The 19,159-nt window shown below is 38.7% G+C and overlaps 1 protein-coding gene across 1 annotated transcript in view; it reads left to right on the top strand.

The window, feature by feature from the left end:
- Positions 1-1,841: 1,841 nt before the first annotated feature.
- Positions 1,842-19,159, top strand: part of TBC1D30 (TBC1 domain family member 30) — an 82,794-nt gene continuing 65,476 nt past the window's right edge. The window contains exons 1-2 of the mRNA XM_060112849.1: positions 1,842-2,280; positions 6,692-6,856. Coding sequence (XP_059968832.1) covers positions 1,842-2,280; positions 6,692-6,856 — 604 coding nt within the window. The remainder of the gene's footprint in view (positions 2,281-6,691; positions 6,857-19,159) is intronic.

Below are 19,159 nucleotides of genomic sequence, written 5' to 3'. Positions count from 1 at the left end.
TGCTGAAGACTAGTAGTTATCACATCTCTTACTGGAGATAGAGAGAAAGAGCTGGGAAGTCAACTAAGAAAAGAGATCCAATTTCAGCATTTCCCTTTGTTTAAGTCCTGTTTGTTGCAAAGTTTGACATCTGAAGGAAGGATTTCAGGACTGTATTCAATGCTGGAGACAACAGAGAAAAAAAAAAACCTCAAAAAACAAAACAACAATAAAATAACAAATAATTCCATTCCTTCTACTACATACATTTTAAAGTTAAATGGATACAGTAGTAGTTAACACAGTTACAAAACCATAAAATACTATTTCTAGTATAATTTTAAATTCTGGATACATAAAGGAAAAGTTATAAAACTTCTGCTTCCCTTATAGTAACTCCAGTCTCTAAAAGGGTCTTATTGCTCTCACTCTATGTTTACATGTATTTTGGTGGTGATGCCAAGGGACACCAAGATTCTACAGGCTCTATTATGAAAGTGCCTTGAAAAGTAAAAAGTGTGTTGAACAAACAAAATACCACCATTGTTCACTAGGTGCTTTGCTGTTCCTTTAAAAAATATGGCAAGTATTTAATAGCATTAGGAGATAGACAAATATATATGCATCTGTACTGAAAGCCAGACACTTTAAGCTTTAAAGAAAGTTCACTTTATTCTTTGTGAACTGGCAGTTATTCAGCCTCTCTGTGCTTCAGCACCCTCATCTGAAAAGTGAGGGAAAAATAGTACTTACCTTTGTAACTGTATGGTGACATATGCGAGCTAGGCATATTGTGGTGATCATTTTGCAACATATACAAATATCGAATCATTATGTTGTATTCCTGAGACTAATATAATGTTATAGGTCAATTATGCCTCAATAAAAAAATAGTGCTTACTGCTTTATAGGGTTAAAGTGAGAATTAAATGGGATAATTCATGCAAAGAACTCAGAACAGTGCCTGGCACACAAAAAGTGTTCAAAAACATTGACAATTATTACTAAATTCACAAAAATATCTACAGTGGAGGGGCACCCAGTTCTTCCATTGAGGTGCAGGGTAAAGATACATCTTTTAGGATATCAGGTGAACTTTTGATTTTACTGATAGAATCAGCTGCATCAATTTATTAGTTTTGCCTTCTCGTGACACGTATTAAATCCTTATTCTCTGTTAGGTCTTGTGCCGCGTGTTAGTTGATTTTAATCCAGTACTTGATCTTTCACCGAAGGAAAAAAGTTCACAGCGTTATTAAATCTCAAGTATATGCCAGGTCTTCAGAAAAGTTATTGTCAGAAACTAAACTAAGAAAGCCTTTAAAGGCGCCCAGATCAGGTGGGAAGGTGAGGAGGGCTGGGCATTGTGCCCGGAGTAGGTGAAGGAGGGAGCTCCCGGCCTCGGCCTATTGATGGGCGCTTAGAACTCTACCGGGCACTATTTCGAGCTGGTGGCTGAATAGGATGCTAGAGCTGCCCTCTTTTTGAGTTAATAACGTTCATAAAAGTGCAGGTGGCAGCAGCCAGAGCGCCCTTCCCCCTCCGGGCTAAAGGCTTCATCCTGATTCGTTCTGGCCACATCCTGCTCCTGGACGCTCTTCAGAGATCGCTCCCGGGCGTAGGCTGGCCTCACCTGCTGCAGGTGTCCCCAGTTATCGAGCGGCGTTGCCGCCGCCCTATCCTCCCCGCTCGGGGCCGAGGGGCGGCGGCGCTCGTACAGACCCGGGGGGAGGTCGGGCGCTTGGGGGATCCGGAGGCCACTGGCGCTGCGCCCGGCAGGACACCCCCAGCGGGGCCGAGGCCGCGCCTCCTCCCGGAACTGGCCGGCGCGGCGTGGCGCCGCGGGAGGAACGGCGGGAGCCATGGAGGTCCTGCCCGCCGGCGGGGGCCGGACGGGGCTCCCGCAGCCTGAGGTGAGGCCGGAGGACGCGGGCCCCAGAGCGCCCCTGGTTGTAAACCTGCGAGGGGCGCCCCCGGCGGAGCGAGCGCGGGGCTCCCGGGACTCCTGGGAAGGCGAGGAGGACCCGGAGCCCGGCGAGCCTCGGGGCAGCTGCACGGCGTCCCTGGTGAGCGGGTTGCTCACCGAGCTGTACAGCTGCACGGAGGAGGAGGAGGCGGCCGGCGGGGGCCGCGGGCCCGGGGGCCGCCAGCAGAGCCGAGACAGCCTCGACAGCTCCACGGAGGCCTCGGGCTCCGACGTGTTCCTGGGCGGCCGCGGCGGCGCCGGCGACTCCCGTGTGCTACAGGAGCTGCAGGAGCGGCCGAGCCAGCGGCACCAGATGCAGTACCTGTGGCAGAAAGGTGAGGGCCGGGGGAGGGGGTTCCCGGGAGCTTCCCGGAGCCGCGCCCCCGCTGGGACAGTCCGCGCTCTCCTGCTCACCAGCGCGCGCCTGTGCTGATGGGCCGTGCGCCCAGATGTTAAGTTTGGGACGTCTCCTTTGACCTGGCGCGGCTGGCCCCAGTGTCACGGATTCATGACTAAGTTCTTCTTGTCCCCCCATCCCTTCTCGAGTTGTCGAGTGAAGCATCAGTTATCGGAATGGTACCAACGGGCCTCCCCCCTCCCCCATCCTCCTTGTGTTTGTGGAGGCCCAGGGGGAGAGTCAGTCCAGGTTCTAATTTCACCAGAACAGCTGTTAAGACATGTTTGGAGTTTCCGATTTGTCTATCTGAAGTTACCTAGAGGGCCCTGGGAGAGAATAGAGGCGACTCTTGGGGCTGGTTTAATAAAAAAAAAAAAATCCACCTTTTAAAAATTTTATTTTAAATCCATCTTCCTTGGCCACACCACTGGGAGAGTGTTTAAATAGTGAGGCAGAATAATTCAATAATGCAGTTTCTAAGCAGAACGTGTGAAATCCATTTCTCAGAACGTCTGGTTTCAAGAAGCTCACTAGGTGGATTTTTTTCCCCCTTGAGTGGAGGATTAGTGGAGGGCCCTAGGGCGTTGTCATTATCACAGCATTTAACTGCCAGTACCTTCAGTTGGAGAGGTCGATCCCAAAATGGCGTTGGCTTTGGGGGGAGAGGCTAATTTGGTTTCTTTTGTTATCAGACTCTGATGCTCTGTCCTAATTGAGATTTTTTTTCCCTCAACTGTTCATAATAGATTTCCTTTCAGGCACTGACACAGTTATTACAGTTGTCTTTTTGTATAGATATATCAAGACCTCAATTTACAAAATGAAGTGAGGTGTGGAAAACCATGCTAAGCCACCACAACATTTCTTGAATTAATGTCCTTGTGCTAAATTACCAGGAAAGGGAGGAACAAGAATACTGTGGATGGATCCTCCTGTCTCCTATTTGTAAAGTCAGTCCAGCTGGTGCGGGGATGGGGTGGGGTCTGGGGGCAGAACCTAACTAGAAAAGTAATAAATTTCCCTGCTTTCTGAAATCTCTGTAAACAGCTTTCAGCTTCCTCTTTTGGCTTCCTGGTGAGGATTTTTTTCCCAGCTGATTATTACAAATGGCTTCCACCTTCCTCCCCCCGCCCCCCCCCCCTGCCCCGGGACTTTAGCTGGAGTTGTGCTGTTTAATTTTATACAATTATTTGGCTGTTCTCAGAGTGTTTATGCCAAGAGTTCTGCAGGGCAGTAGTTCTTTCAGAATCCAGCAGAATCAGTTTTGAAGATTTATGATTTGGCTTTCTGTTTTTTACAACGTTACTTACTTTTCATTACGGAGAGAATTTTGTGGATTAGTGATTTCCTTTTGGAAGAGGAAATTTGGCAAGCTAAAGTTTAAGGAAGACGTCACAATACAGCTTTGGAAATACAGATTTCAAATAAGTGACCACTCTACTAATCATTCATAAGACCTGTAGGAGTCAGTTTTGCCCAAGTGTCAGTCTTTCTGCATGGTTAGCTATCTGCTAATCTCTTCTTTCCTTGTAGTGGACCCTATTAGGATGTACGTGATGCCATATTATGATAGTCCTACACACACAAACACACACATAAACCCCTTTTCCTTCATCGATAAGCATCATTAGAGTACTAAGAATAAGGAATCAGCTAATGGAAACAGCTGTCTACTTAAATAATTTTACAGCTTATTAGGTTATTTGACTTTTTTCAGGGTCAAAAAAATACCCCTCCTAACATAATACGTAGTTAAGACTCTATAATGTAGATAACCTGTGTATTAATTCGCTCTTCCCTCTGATAGGGATTTTGTTGTAGCACCTATTTAGATATTTAGCATGCGTGGGTCATTTATTTACGTGAGGCACCAAAATGGTTTCTCAGGAAATCTAGGCCCTCTTTTCACTGTTGTCATTAAGGGTGTGAACTTTGGAGTTAGAAAGCTTGAGTTAATATCCTGCCACTGTTCCTTACTAGTTGTGTGACCTTGGGCAAGCTCTTTAACCTCTCTGAGTCTCAATTTCCTCACCTACAAATAGGGATAATAATACTACTACTTCATAGTCAGGCAGAGAAAAAAAAATATTATATCACTTATATGTGGAATCTAAAAAATAATACAAATAAATTTATTTACAAAACAGCAACAGACTCACACACAGAAAACAAACTGATGGTTACCAAAGGGGAAAGGGGGTGGGGAGGGATAAATTAAGAGTATGGGATTAACAGATACGCAGTACTATATATAAAATAGATAAACAGCACGGATTTACTCTATAGCACAGGGAACTATATTCAGTATCTTGTAATAACCTATAATGGAAAAGAATCTAAAAATATATATAACTGAACCACTTTGCTGTATACCTGAAACATACAATATTGTATTACAATACAATACAATATTACAATTACAATACAATATTGTAAATCAGCTATACTTCAGTAAAAGAAAATGCTACTACTTCATAGGGCTGTAGTGAGAGTTATGTAAGTTAATGGGTGTGAAGTGCTCAATAAATGTTAGATATTGTTTTTATTATTATATACACTGGAATTCCTTAAAGAGGAAATTATTCAGTTTGTCAGTTGATGATCTCCTCATTTTTCCTCATTTATTGAACACTGTGTTAGGCGCTATGGCTGAAGCTGTAGGACATAATAAAGATAAAGGAGACCTTATTTCTGTCTTCCAGATATTTATATACCAGCAGATGTTGCTGTAAAAGACATTTTCAAGTTCAACATTTTCAAGTTCAAGATTTTTCCATTGGACAGTACATATCATTCAGAAAATCATAGAGCTCTAGGTATCTGAAGAGTCACCGAAAATGACTCTTTTGTGGAAGGAAAGTGTAATTTGAATATAAGATGTTGATATCCTTATCCCTTTTGTTTCTGTTAATAGAGGGAACAACTTTAAACATTCGAATTTGCTCTATTTGAAGGAATCTGGGATTGAAGAGTCTCAGGTGTCTTCTTGTTGCTCGATTCTACATTTAATCATCCTCAGAACCCAAATGTTTTCAATTAACCTAAGTGTGTTCTTACTTCTCATTATATCTCACACATTTGAACTCAAGGTGAGAGAAATAGCTGGCTGTTGTTTTCTTCTTAACAGTAATTCCTTATTCTTACTTTAGTGCTCTTTATATTAATGTTTATAAAGGCTATTCACATCTGTTTTTCAGAATAATCTTGTAGAATTTGAGACTTGGAGCACTGCCTTGCCTGAGATCACACAGATAAGTGGATTGATCCAAAGGCAATTCTTTTTAACTCAAGGTCAAATGCATTTTCCATAATGAGGTCAATCCAGTATGACGGCTGTTAAAGCAACCCTCACCCACTTCTCTGACACAGACCCCTGACAGTTCACTTCCTGTGATCTCTGGAATGTTTTTCTTACTTTTGCACACTTCTTTTGTTCTCTTCTGATCCTCTCTAGTTTCTCCAAATCCCTTTCAAAATGAGTAGATCCAAACCCCACACAGGACCTCTAATGAGGACCTAGCCTGTGCCACGCCAAGTGGAAGGCATTGCCTGCCTGGCAGGTCACAGTATGGTGACTAATGAAGTACGCCATTAGTCATACTAATATGCAGTATGACAAACGAAACTCCCCAATTGTAATGATTATTCATATAAATGTTGTGGTCACTTCTGATTCCCAAGTCTTTTTTCATTTGTAGAAAAACTGCTGTTGAGAATATTAGTTTTAGAGATACGAACTGTCTTTTATTTATCTGTTTGAAGGGCATATTTTCTACCATATTTGAAGATGAAATGTTGTACTCATTGTCAAGCTATGGGAAGACTGTATATTTAAAACAAAACCATTATCACTACATTTATCTATATTAGAAAATGTGGTAATATTACTTACTTTGATCATTTACAAAAGTGAGTGCTTTTAAAAAACATTTGTTATCAGCTGTTAGACTTATCATTGATTTAACAGACTAAATATTCTTTTCCTGTAAGCTTACCATCTGAGCACTTTAATGATAGAAAAAATACGTGCCAATTTTAAGGCAATGAAACATAAATTTGAAACCAGAGCTGTATGTCATAAGAGTCTTTGCTTACATGTTACAAGTAGCCTCAAGAATAAAATTATCTTACAGTCTTTGCATGGACAGGGCAAGAAATATTAATAGATGAGTGACTTATTTCATCAGAATCTTTTAGCTGAATGTTTACATGTAATCCTGGGTGAGAATCCAGGATTACTTGGTTTAAATGGATGTTCCAGAGATTTATCTCATGATTGGTATCACATTGGAATTTGTATTCCTCTCAAGGGTATTTATTGTTCTATTTTCCTTTTTCTTTACTGATAGACACAAATGAACTGAAGATGATCCTTCGAGAGCTAAAGTACAGGATTGGCATTCTATCAGCGAAATTACTTCGGCAGCTGAAGCAGAAAGATAGGCTTGTGCACAAAGTACAGAGGAACTGCGATGTTGTGACGGCGTGCCTGCAGGCTGTGTCTCAGAAGAGAAGTAAGTGCTGGATTGGGGTAAGCCCTTTTGCCACGTGGGACCGGAATGCTAGTGAAGCCACGTCAGTAGTCATTATGCTTTTGAATATATGTATTGAGAAGTTTTAATACCTTCAGAACTAAGAACGGTGAACAACTCAGACAGCTTCCGATATTTTTCAGTTAAAATGTATATTACGTGTCTGATGTTACAATGTAGTTAATTTTATTATTCTAGATTCGAGGTAGCACTTCACTTTGACAATGGTTATTTTTGCCTGATGCTACATAATGACTAAAATCTTTTATTTTTAAAACAGCAGCAAAGAGACACAACCTAAAAGGCATGTCTCTACTTTCTTGTGCTGTGTTGCTCTAATAAGTGAATTGAACAATTGATTTAAAAGGAGGAGACTCTTGGAACAGGATCTTACAACTTGCTCTGAAATCCGAAAAGGACAAAATATTTTAACAAATTAAACCTGTCTCGTGGGTAATCCATTCATAAGTAAGAGATGCATGGTTTATTAACTGAGTTAAAAACAAAATATTAACTTACTAATCCATGTTAGATACTGGATATAAAAGCTTGTGAATTGATTTTTAAATTCTCCATGCAAGAGTTTTATGTTTTATTCTGCTAATGTTTCCCTATTTTTGTTTTTTATTTTTTATTAACATGCAGCGTGGCAGAACAGTATGTTCAGGTATGGTAAACAGAGGCACGATAATGTGTTTTGACAGAATGCCCGTGGCAGCTTTTTAGGTGCATGTGAAAGTCGCCTTTTCTTTTTCCTTTACCCTGTCACATTTTGTATGTAAAGTGACACTTCCTAGAGTTTTTTTTAATTCCAAATGAAGATGTGTCTGTTTTCATAAAACAATTTTTAGGGCTTGATTAGCTTCAGATAATAAAATTAATGACTTAAATTCCATTCTTATGTTTGTTATTAAAGGAAAATACTGTTTTCTTCCTCTCCTTTTATTATATCACTGTTATCCCCAAATTATTATTATGCTGTTTACTGAGGAAGGTTTCAACCTAATGTGTATTAAACGGAATACTTCTTTATTGTTATAATGATGTAATAGTCCATACAAGAAGCAGGAATATAATTGAGTAGACTGGTTTTGAATAGGGTTTTCCCCAGAGCCAGACACTTGTCTGAAATAGGTAGAGAAGGAGGGTAGAGATATATAGATATACGTGTACATATATAGATATACATGTATACCATATAGTACATGTATATCTATATATGTGTATGTATACAGAAAGTTGTCACGTGTTATAAGTATTTGATATTTTTCCATGGATTCTGGTTGATTCACTAGTGTCCAGTAAAAATGGTATTATATTCCCTTTTTATTTTGAAATGTTTTGATTTTGATTTTTCTCTTCTCAACTGTGTTTTCATCTTCCCATTATTATTGTTTGTACCAGAAGTTAAAAGCACATAGTGGTAAATGCATGGATTTGGATGTGTGGGAAAGTATAAGGGGGCGCGTTGGAGCCAGTGTCAGGAGACAGAGAGGAATGTCAGGCTAGCACAGGATCACAGGCTGGTAAGTACCAGAGACCGATAATCATTTAGAATTTCACTTTGCTTGACTGATAAAAGGACTGGCTTTTATGTCTTTTTAGAAAAATGTGTCCACACGCCCCCAATTTAATTTGTGGATTTGTGGGTGCAGCATTCCTATGTATTTTAGATTTTTGTCTCTTTAAGTCCAGAGTTTTGCATGTCAGAGAATATGGGGTTAATGGCTCCTTTCCTTGGATTTCAGTTCTCACCTGGGTAATAAGACTCTATTAAATGGAACAGAATTCTTTTTTGTTGAATTAAGAAATAACAGTGTATTAGAATTATCATTCTCATCATATGATAAAGTATTATGATGTAGACATTGTTAGAAATTTGACTAAATGGTTATTTATCCATTTGAGAACTCCAGAGGTTAGATTTTTTGAAAAATTAATTAATTAATTAATTTTCGGCTGCATTGGGTCTTCGTTGCTGCGCGCGGGCTTTCTCTAGTTGTGGCAAGCTGGGGCTACTCTTCGATGTGGTGTGCGGGCTTCTCATTGCCGTGGCTTCTCTTGTTGCAGAGCACGGGTTCTAGGTGCGTGGGCTTCAGCAGTTGTGGCACATGGGCTCAGTAGTTGTGGCTCGCAGGCTCTAGCACGCGGGCTCAGTAGTTGTGGCGCACGGGCTTAGTTGCTCCACGGCATGTGAGACCTTCCCGGACCAGGTCTCGAACCCGTGTCCCCTGCATTGGCAGGTGGATTCTTAACCACTGCACCACCAGAGAAGCCCCAGAGGTTAGATGTTTAGTGACTAAATGCCTGATTCCAGTACTTACCCATTTGTCCTTTTTCCTCAAAGTCAACTAATAACAAATATGTTTAATTAGATTAGTCACTGAACTTTCAGTTTAGTAGTGACTGTCAGTGATGCATTGAAATACAGCATACATGTTGAATTGTTTGCATTTAATGTGCAAAAGGCAGATAACCCCTATTTTCCCCTCCATATGGATTCAGTGCTTATGATTCTTTCTATAAGTGACTTTTCCCCTTTTATAACATGCTGTAGAATTAAACATTTTTTTACATATACATGAAATATTTTTATTGTTGTTAGTTTTACAAAAACAGGGTCATATTATAGAATTAAACAGTTTTAATCTTTTATTAAAATGGATTATTTCCTGTTGATACGCCGAAGGGGATATATTAATTTTGAAATAAGAATCATAAGTGGATGATGATTCAGAAAGTGTGGATTATGAACCAAAATGACTAGATCATTTTTATTTCTAACATAGGTGATGTAACTGCTTAGACTTTTTGATTTTCTACACCAAGCCTTATGGTAGAATCCCTTTATTTTCAAACGGGTGAGAATAAGAGCAGGATCAATATTTGCCTTATAGCATGGAAGATTTTTCCCCTAAACTTTACAGTTTATCTAAGGATAATCATAGTATAACCACTTCAATATTAATCTTAAAATTAATAATAAGAATAGTATCAGCAGCTACTGTTCACTAAGTATGTGCTTTATGCGAAAGTGTTGGTTTTATCTCTCTTAGCAATTCCAAAAGTATATTGTCTTTAGGCACATTTTATTGGGAAATTGAGATTCAAAAAGTTTAGGTAATCTGCCTAGTGGTTGAGAAGGAATTTGAAGATAGGTATCTCAAAACTTCACTCTTTGTACCGTAAACATAAGAGGGGTCTGCTTTTTCTTAGCAATTAGATTGATACTTCTATAATACTGGATTACTGTTGGAGCAATAAGAAATTTGTAACATACGAAGGATATAATACAGAGTTTCAGGTTTATTAGAATATACTGCTTTAGCATAGTTTGCATGTGAAGTAAATACTTTATCTTTACTTGGCCAGCTGGATTATGGAACAAATGTAGTGTGGTGTGCAGGAAAATCTACCTGCATTAAGACATTAAGACATTAAGACATTAAGATGATGGGAAGAATAAGGTGAATATTTGGCCGGGAGTTTGATTCTGATGTTAAGATTTTTAAGTAGTTTGCTTATCCCGTGGTTTAACTATTTTTCCTGAAAACAGAAGGGAGGCCATCTTAGTGATCAGCATTGCCTAGTTCTACAATTTTCTGCATTGGTATATTAAATGTTTGTTATGCTGGTTGAGTTTATGAAAGGTGTTACAGATCAAGTGATTGATCTAGATGATTCCAATCTAGCGGTGATTGGAAAACTGTGAAAAGAGAAAAGCGTGAAAAAAAACGTGAATGTAAATGGAAGTATTATCTTTATTTTAGCCTGGTCTATCAGTACAGGAATTTTAGGCAGCTTATAGACTCATTTTATTAATGTGTCCACCCTGGCATCCTGAAAATGTAATTAAATCTTGCTATCATAAATGCCTGGTAGAGACTGATACTTTGTTAGATAGTGAGTGGTCTTTGTTCTTCTTTTTCTATGGGTCTCTTCTCTACAGTAGTACCTTGTCCTCTGCAGCAGAAGAAGGAATTTGTGTGACCCTGAGTTTGGTATCACTGACATTCAACATTTTCCACTAAGAAACAATTCTCATTGTTTTTTAAAAAATTATAAAAAGTAATGCACCTAACCAGCCATCTACTCCTAGGTATTTACCCAAGAGAATTGGAGATGTATATTCCCACAAAACTTGGTACATGAATGTTCATAGCAGTTTTTTTTATAATAGCCAAAAAATGGTAACAACCCAAATGTCTGTCAATGGATGAATGGATAAACAAATGTGGTACATCCATATGATGGAATATTATTCAGCCATAAACAGGAATGAAGTTACTAATTCATGTTACAACATGGATGACCCTTGAAAACGTGATGCTAAGTGAAAGAAGCAGGCACAAAAGTCCACATACTTTATGATTCTATTTGAAATGTTCAGAATAGACAAATCCATAGATATAGAAAGTAAATTAGTCATTGCCAGGGCTTGCGGGTAGGGAGAATAGGAAATGACTGCTAATGGCATGGGTTTCTTGCTGGGGTGATAAAAATGTTGTGCTGTCAGATAGTGGTGATGGTTGCACACTTCTGTGAATATACTAAAAAACACTAAATTGTACAGTTTAAAGGGGTGAATTTTATGGTATGTGAATTATATCTCAACAAAAAGTGTTAAAATATAATAATAAGGAAACTTTGGAAAATACGTGTAAAAAGAAGAGGAAAAACCATTTTCTAAAGACAGTCTCTTAATGTTTTTGAATTTTTATTCAAGTGGTTTTTTAATATGAAGTTTTTCCAAAGTTGGTGTACTGTATAATATTTCTGTATCCTGCCTTTTTCATGTAACATATTATAAGCTGGTGCCATTGGCATAAATTATCATAAACATAATTTTGAATGATTAATGCACTATTTTTCAGTCTACCATTTTATTTTGTCACCACATTGTAATAGTGACGAATCTCCTTTCAGTTGTGAGTACAGAAGCACAACTCAAACTGATTTAAGCAATAAAGGAAACTGATGGGCTTACATAATTAAAAGTCCAAGGATGTGCCTTCAGGTGTAGCTAAATCAGGTACATACAGGTGCTCAGAGAGTATCTTTAAGAATATGACTTCATCTCTTAGCTGTGCTTTCCTCTGTATTGGACAACACCAAAATGGCCAACAGCAGCTCCAAATCAGCAAACTTACCAAAAAGAACATCTTTTTCCGGAGCTCCAGAAAGTCCCATAATTTACTTTCCTTGACCTAGTTGGGTCACATGCTTACTAAGACTCAACCCTTTTTTTAATGTATGTAAGAAGGGGTTAAGGTGATAAGTGCCATAGGGGAAAAAGAAACCAACAGGAAAAGGCAGATTTGCAGTGGCCAACAATGGGTGTTGGTGTTGTCAGTCCTTTAAATTTTAACTCTTCTAGTGAGTGTTTTAGTGGCTGCGTGATTTTCATTTTCATTTTGCTGATTACTAAGGTGGTTCAGCACCTCTTCATATGTTTACTGGCTAATTGTCTCCTAAGAAAAGGATTGTCTCCCTTTTCTTATAGATTTGTAGGAATTCTTTATGAATTCTGAATATGAGTCTTTGTCAGATACATGTGATGCAAATACTTCTCCCACTTTTTTGGCTTGCATTTTCACTCTCTTAAGAGTGTCATCTAGAGGGCATCTACGAACATTCCATTGGGAGTCATTCTTTCCTATCAGGCATCTCACCTGCTGCTTTGTGTATTTGGTCAGATTTCTGGCATGTTTCGTTTCCTGTTGTTTAGTAAAGGTGCTGTTCCTGGGATGTACTAAACCAGGTGATTTTTTTTTTTTTTTTGATTTTTCCTTTTGATTTAATATACTGAGAAAGAAATGGGGCTGTTAAGATCAATTTTAGGAGTGGTGTGTGTATTAAATAGCTATTCATTCTGGAACACAACGACAGGATTGTAATAAAAGGAGATGGAACAGTTTAAAAAAAAAGAGTGTCGTTTGATGAACAAGAATTCTTAGTTTTTATGTAGTCCAATTTACTAGTCTGTTAGCTTCTTGCAGGGCCAGCTTCACGGGCATGTGATCTGTGCAGTCACGTGGGGCCTATGCTCATTAGGGCCCTACACTTGGTTTAATGCTCTGCTGTTGCTTTTCTTAGTGATTTTTGAACAAGGGGTCCCACAGGTTAGGTAACCAGTCCTGCCTTTATTATAGCTGGTGCTTTCTGTTCTCCCATTATATTTTCAGGAAGCTTTATTATTTTGTTTTCAGATCAAGAGCCACCTAGAATTGATTCATTTTGTTCACATGAAATGAGAAAGGAGTCAAATTTCATTTTTGTCCAGAAAAAAAAATCATTTTTGTCCATGTGGGCATCTAATTGACTCAGTACGGTTTATCAGAGACCATCCTTTTACCACTGCTCTGTGGTGTGATTTTTATATAAATTTCTATATGTGTGTGGGTCTATTTGGGGTCTCTTATCCTATTTTGTTGTTTTATTTGTCTATCCTTGAGCCAATGCAACACTGTCTTAATTACTGCGCTTTTATAATAACTCTTACTCTCTGATAGTGTAGGTTCTTACACCTTGTTCTTCTTCAGGACTGTTTTGCTTATTATTAGTTTTTAGGGGAGAATTGACATCTTTACAATGTTGGGTCCTCCAATCCATAACTATGGTATTTAAAATTTTTATTCAAATTTATTTGAATAATATTTTACAGTTTTCTATGTGGAGGTCTTACATATCTTTTAGTATATTTACTCTTAGGTAATTGAGTTTTCTTGATGCTATTTTAAATTGGTATCTTTTAAGAAATTTATTTTCTATTTGTTTCTAGTACATAGAAGTATGATTGTTATCTGCATATTGGTACTGTATCCAGTAATCTTACTTTTTCTTTTGTTGATTCTAATACTTTATCTGTAAAATCATTTGTTTTTTCTAAGTGCGTAATCTTTATCATCTGTGAATACTGTCAGTTTTATGGATTTCTTTACCATCCTTTCATTTATTTTTCTCATCTTGTGTACTGGCTAGGACCTCTGGTTTAATCTTGAATGGAAGTAGTGAAAATAAGAGAATTTTTGTGTCATGTACAACCTCAGAAGGAAAGTTTTCTTTTTATCATTTCACCATTAAGTACAATGTTTGCTGAAAGTTTTCTGTAGAAATCCTTTATCAAATTAAGAAAATTCTCTTGTACAGTTTGCTAAGATGCTGAATTTTTTTTTTTTTTTTTTTTTTTTGCTGTACGCGGGCCTCTCACTGCTGTGGCCTCTCCCGTTGCGGAGCACAGGCTCCGGACACACAGGCTCCGCGGCCACGGCTCGTGGGCCCAGCCGCTCCGCGGCATGTGGGATCTTCCGGGATCGGGGCACGAACCCGTGTCCCCTGCATCGGCAGGCGGACTCTCAACCACTGCGCCACCAGGGAAGCCCTAAGATGCTGAATTTTATCACATACTTTATTGCTGTATTGAGATAATATGTTGAATTTTATATTTTTGTTGAATGTTAAAACAACTTCGTATTCTTGAAAAAATCCTACCTAGGTCATGATATATATATATATACATATATATATACACACACACATATAATATACACACGCATATATACACATGTATATACACACACAATATGTATATGTACATACATACATATATACATTGCTAGATTTGGTTTGCTAATATTTTGTTTATGATTTTTTATAGCTATGTTCATGAGTGAGATTAGCTTATAATTTTCCTTTCTTGTAATGCTCTTGTCAAGTTTTGGCAGTCTCATAAAAGAAGTTACAGAGTACCCTCTTTTTCCATTCTTTTGAAGAGATTGTATAAGACTGGAATTATTTCTTTCATAAACGTTTGGTAGAATTCACTGGTAAAATATTTGGGCCTGAAGTTTCCTTCATAGGAAGGTTTTAAATTATGACAACTTAAAAAAATTATAAGATTATTTGTATTTTTTATTTCTTTTTATATCAGCTTTGGTAAATTACATACAATTTGCCCATTTCATGTAAATTTTCACATTTATAGGCATAAAAATTTTAAGAATTTTTTTTGGTTCCTTTAGTGTTCTACAATATTAAAACAATATCACTGATTTAAATAGAAATTCACTTACTATTTAAGATACCTATTATAGAATGCATCACCATAAAGAAGAGTATTCTAATACATGTATATATATTAAAAAAATAAGCAAAATCTATACATGATATCTACCTATGAAGATTGAGTAATAAATATTACGGGCACATTAGAAGCCCTTGTGTGTTCCTCCCTGGCTGAAATCTCCTTTCTCCCCTGCGTTTGTGTTAATTATTCCCTTGCTTCTCTTTATAGTTTTTCTGCCTCTTGTACATATTCCTAAACAACATATAGTTTTGAAAAGCTGAGTAGCAAGCCCATGCCTAGTTGTGTAGGGAAAGGGTAATGTTGCTGCCTCTGTTAGAGAAAAGCTCTCAAAAGGTAAACCAAACCGTTTCTGGGTCACAGTGTGATGTTGGGTTCCTCAGAGAATTCACAGGAGCCCCTTCTGGGGGAGTCAGAAGGCAAGTCCTGTGGCATCTGCCAGGGCTATGTTATGGGCTAGTTGATGAATGATCAGCTAAGCTGGAGGAGGGGACTGCTGCTTATTTTTTATTTGAAACTCGCCAACATGGCCTTGCTCTTGATCTCAGAAGTAGGTCCAAGCAGAACACTTTTGTGGGCATGGAGGGGAGTGGAGAACAGGCACTTTATCAGCACACTGTGAGATAAACAAGCACAGATGAGAATCTGGACCAGCTCACCTTGGCATTCTCTCTTCGAGTTAGAAAGAGGGTCCAATAGCAGGAAGCATCTTGTGTTGACTGCAGTCAACACAACTGTTGCCGGTTGTGCCCTGTCTGATGCACACCCATGATCTTGGGATCTCTCTTCACTGTCAGCCTGGAGGCTCTCTTTTTCTCCTGTGTTGGATCTGTTACTTCCTGTGTCCTGTGTTTTCTTCTTTCTTTCTTTCTTTCTTTTTTAAAAAAATATCATTGCCCATATCTCCTTGAGGAAGGGTGCCTGTGAGGTAAATTTTTGGAAATTGTGCAGGAATGAAAATATCTTTATTATATCCTTGCTTTAGTTGACATTTCTATACCTGTTTTATTGCCTTTATTGTTTTATTGCTTTCATTGTTGGTCTAGAGAAGTCTAGAGCCTTTCTGATTCCTTATCCTTTGTACTGGACTGTTTGTTTTTCCTCTTTGAAAGCTTGTGGGATCTTTCTTTGTTCTTGGTCTTCTGGAATTCACGATCATGTTGCTTGGTGTGGGTCTATTTTCACCCACTGTGCCTGGGTCTAGATGGCCTCTTTTGATCAGGCAACTATGTCTTTCAGTTCTAAAAATTTATGTGAATTAATTCTTTGATGCTTTTCCTCTCTCTTTTTATTTTTTCCTTTTTCCTCTTTCTGGAATTCTATTGTTTGGCTGTCGGAACGTCTGGACTAGTTTTGTAATACTCTTGTCTTATTTTCTATATCTGTTGTTTCTTTTCTTTTTTTTTGCTTTACTTACTCAGAGATTATTGCAACTTTATTTGCCCCTCCTGTTATTGAGACCTCTTTTTTAAGTTGTTAGTTGAATGTTTCATGTATATATATGGTATTCTGTTCTTATTTCATAGATGCAATCTATTTTCTTATTGCTCTAAGGATATTAATGATAGAGACTAAAACAGACAAACAGAAAATTACAATTTGGAGGAAATAGATTATCCAGGGAGGAAAGAAACCTTCAAAATGCTGTTATAATTCAGGTCTTTCCCCGGATATCCGGTGATCCCTGACTGTCTGCTCATAAGTGTGAGAATCTAAAAGAATGAGTTGAACTCTGAGCTCTCCCAGTAGAGCTTGTGGACTTTGAGCTTTACTGGAGTGTCATCTGGATGGGCCCTTTCTTATAGGGCCCCCCAGGTCCGTGTCTCCAGTTTTTTCTTGTGGAGCTGGTCAGAGTCCTCAGGGAAGAGTCCTCTGACTTCCTGCCCAGATGGTGAAGGTCTGTGGAGCTAAGAGCTGGGTCTCTGCATTCAGCATTCAGTGTGCATATGGTCACTGGATTCCCTTTGTTTTAGGTAAGGTTCCCACCCTCAGCTGGTTGTCCAGCAACTCTCTGTTTTACCCCTTTTCAGAAATGAAACCTTCAGTCTTTTGCGGGGATGGAAGAGGAGTAATTGTCCAGCCTCATGAAGTAGAGGAGAGGATATAGGGATCCAACGGCTTCTCAACAGCTTTCTCCCAATTCTCCTTATGAAGCCTGGCTGCCTGTCTCTGAGTCTTTTGTGGAATATGTGGTGTAATAGAGGTTGGATTTCCACTTTCTCGTGCGATTTTGGGATTTGGCTTTCTAGGACCTGCTAAGTCAATTTCTACTTGTCCATGTTTTTTCATCTTCAAAATTCTATTGCTGTTGTCTCTGATGCTTTTTTTTTTTCTTCTTTTTTTTTACTTCTTGGTCCTTGTGGGTTATGATAAACAAAAATCTCTTAGCTTTATTTTTAGTGGGATTTTGGTGGGGACCAAAATTAGATGGAAATTTTTTTGTATCTTCCTTCTTAACCCAGATGTATGTATTCCTTTTTCATAAACTCATTTGTTTTGCTGGATGGAAAGAAATTAGTATTTTTTCAGCTTTATTGAGATATAATTGACATATAAACAAGTTAGCATTTAGATTAAGGTGGATGTCCCTTAACTTTGGAACTTGGTTGCAGAGTTGTGACTTTTGGTATAAATTTGTTAATATTGATAACAGATTTAGGTTTGTTTTGATATATAATTAGCAGCGTGGTCTGCCCTAAAGTAAGACTATGACTAGGTGAAAGAAATTGGATTATTATTGCTTACAACATATTTTAGCAACAGTTTCCTCTCATTTCCTTTAAACTCTTAGTGTCTTGCAGCTGAATTTTTTTGTCATAATTTACTTATTCTTATCCTTACTGCAAATTTGTGAAATATTTGAAAGTACTGTATAGCTTTTGAACCTCTAACTTCTGAGAGATTATTTTTTTAAAAAAATAAATTTATTTATTTATTTTTGGCTGAGTTGGGTCTTCGTTGCTGCGCGCTGGCTTTCTCTAGTTGCGGCGAATGGGGCTACTCTTTGTTGCAGTGTGCGGGCTTCTCATTGTGGTGGCTTCTCTTGTTGAGGAGCATGGGTTCTAGGTGCACAGGCTTCAGTAGTTGTGGCACGTGGGCTCAGTAGCTGTGGCTTGCGGGCTCTAGAGCGCAGGCTCAGTAGTTGTGGCACTTGGGTCTTAGTTGCTCCGCGGCATGTGGGATCTTCCCGGACCAGGGCTGGAACCCGTGTCCCCTGCATTGGCAGGCGGATTCTTAAACACTGCGCCACCAGGGAAGCCCCTGAGATATTCTTGTGGCTTTGGAAAAAAACAAAACTGTTTGTAGCTGTTTCTTGTGCACATTACAGAGAGAACTGGTTTTTAGAGAAAAACATCTGAATCTCAAAGTCATAGTAATTTAGAGCTAGAAGAGAACTTAAATCTGATTTCTGTTTACTCCCAACCTTAGGGCTGGGCAAAGTGAGGTTGGAAGAGTTAAGAGTGTTGCCGAATATAATCTGCAAAACAAAAAAACAAAACAAAAAACCGAATCACTACGATGTGCACCTAAATCTAACCCAGTATTGTAAATCAACTATACTTCAGTTAAAAAGAAAACATTGCAGGAACTCACTGTACTGGTTGGTGACTCAGTCAGGGCTCCCCTGCTTGGTGGTGCCCTTGCTATCAGTTGTGACAAAAGAAAACTGTATATACAGCCAGCAGGGGGAGTTCTCTTTCTCTTTTAAGCTTTCCTAAGAACCGTGTTAAATTTACGTTCTCTGTACTGTCACAGCTTGAATCCTGGTTCTGCCACTTCCTCAAGGTGCAGTCTCATGTAAGTTCCTTGACATCCCTGTGCTTCATTTTTCTCATCAGTTAAAGAAGGGACATGAAGATAATACCCACTTCATAGGGTGGTTATGAGAACTGAGTGAAATTATATAAAATGCTTATAGAACAGCGTCTGGCCATATTACTTACTATTATTGCCATTATTTCTGCTGCGGGGAGGTTTAGAGGCTGCCCTTTCTACCAGCATTTGGATACTTGCCTTTTGAAGGCAATTGAGAAGCTTGGAGTTGGGGTTCCTCACATTTAAAAAAATTGATGGGATGGGATTGTTTGAGGAGGAGATATTAGATGATCATAATTAGGGATTTTAGACTTCTTTAGCTCTTTGGGAAAGAATGGCTTACTCTTGTCCAATAACATGCGAGGAGATTGCTCCTCTTTTATGTG

The sequence above is a fragment of the Mesoplodon densirostris genome, chromosome 11 (genome assembly GCF_025265405.1).
Source record: "Mesoplodon densirostris isolate mMesDen1 chromosome 11, mMesDen1 primary haplotype, whole genome shotgun sequence".
Classification (NCBI taxonomy): Eukaryota; Metazoa; Chordata; class Mammalia; order Artiodactyla; family Ziphiidae; genus Mesoplodon; species Mesoplodon densirostris.
Note: the sequence above shows the minus strand (reverse complement) of the source record. Positions and strands in the feature narration are given on the sequence as shown.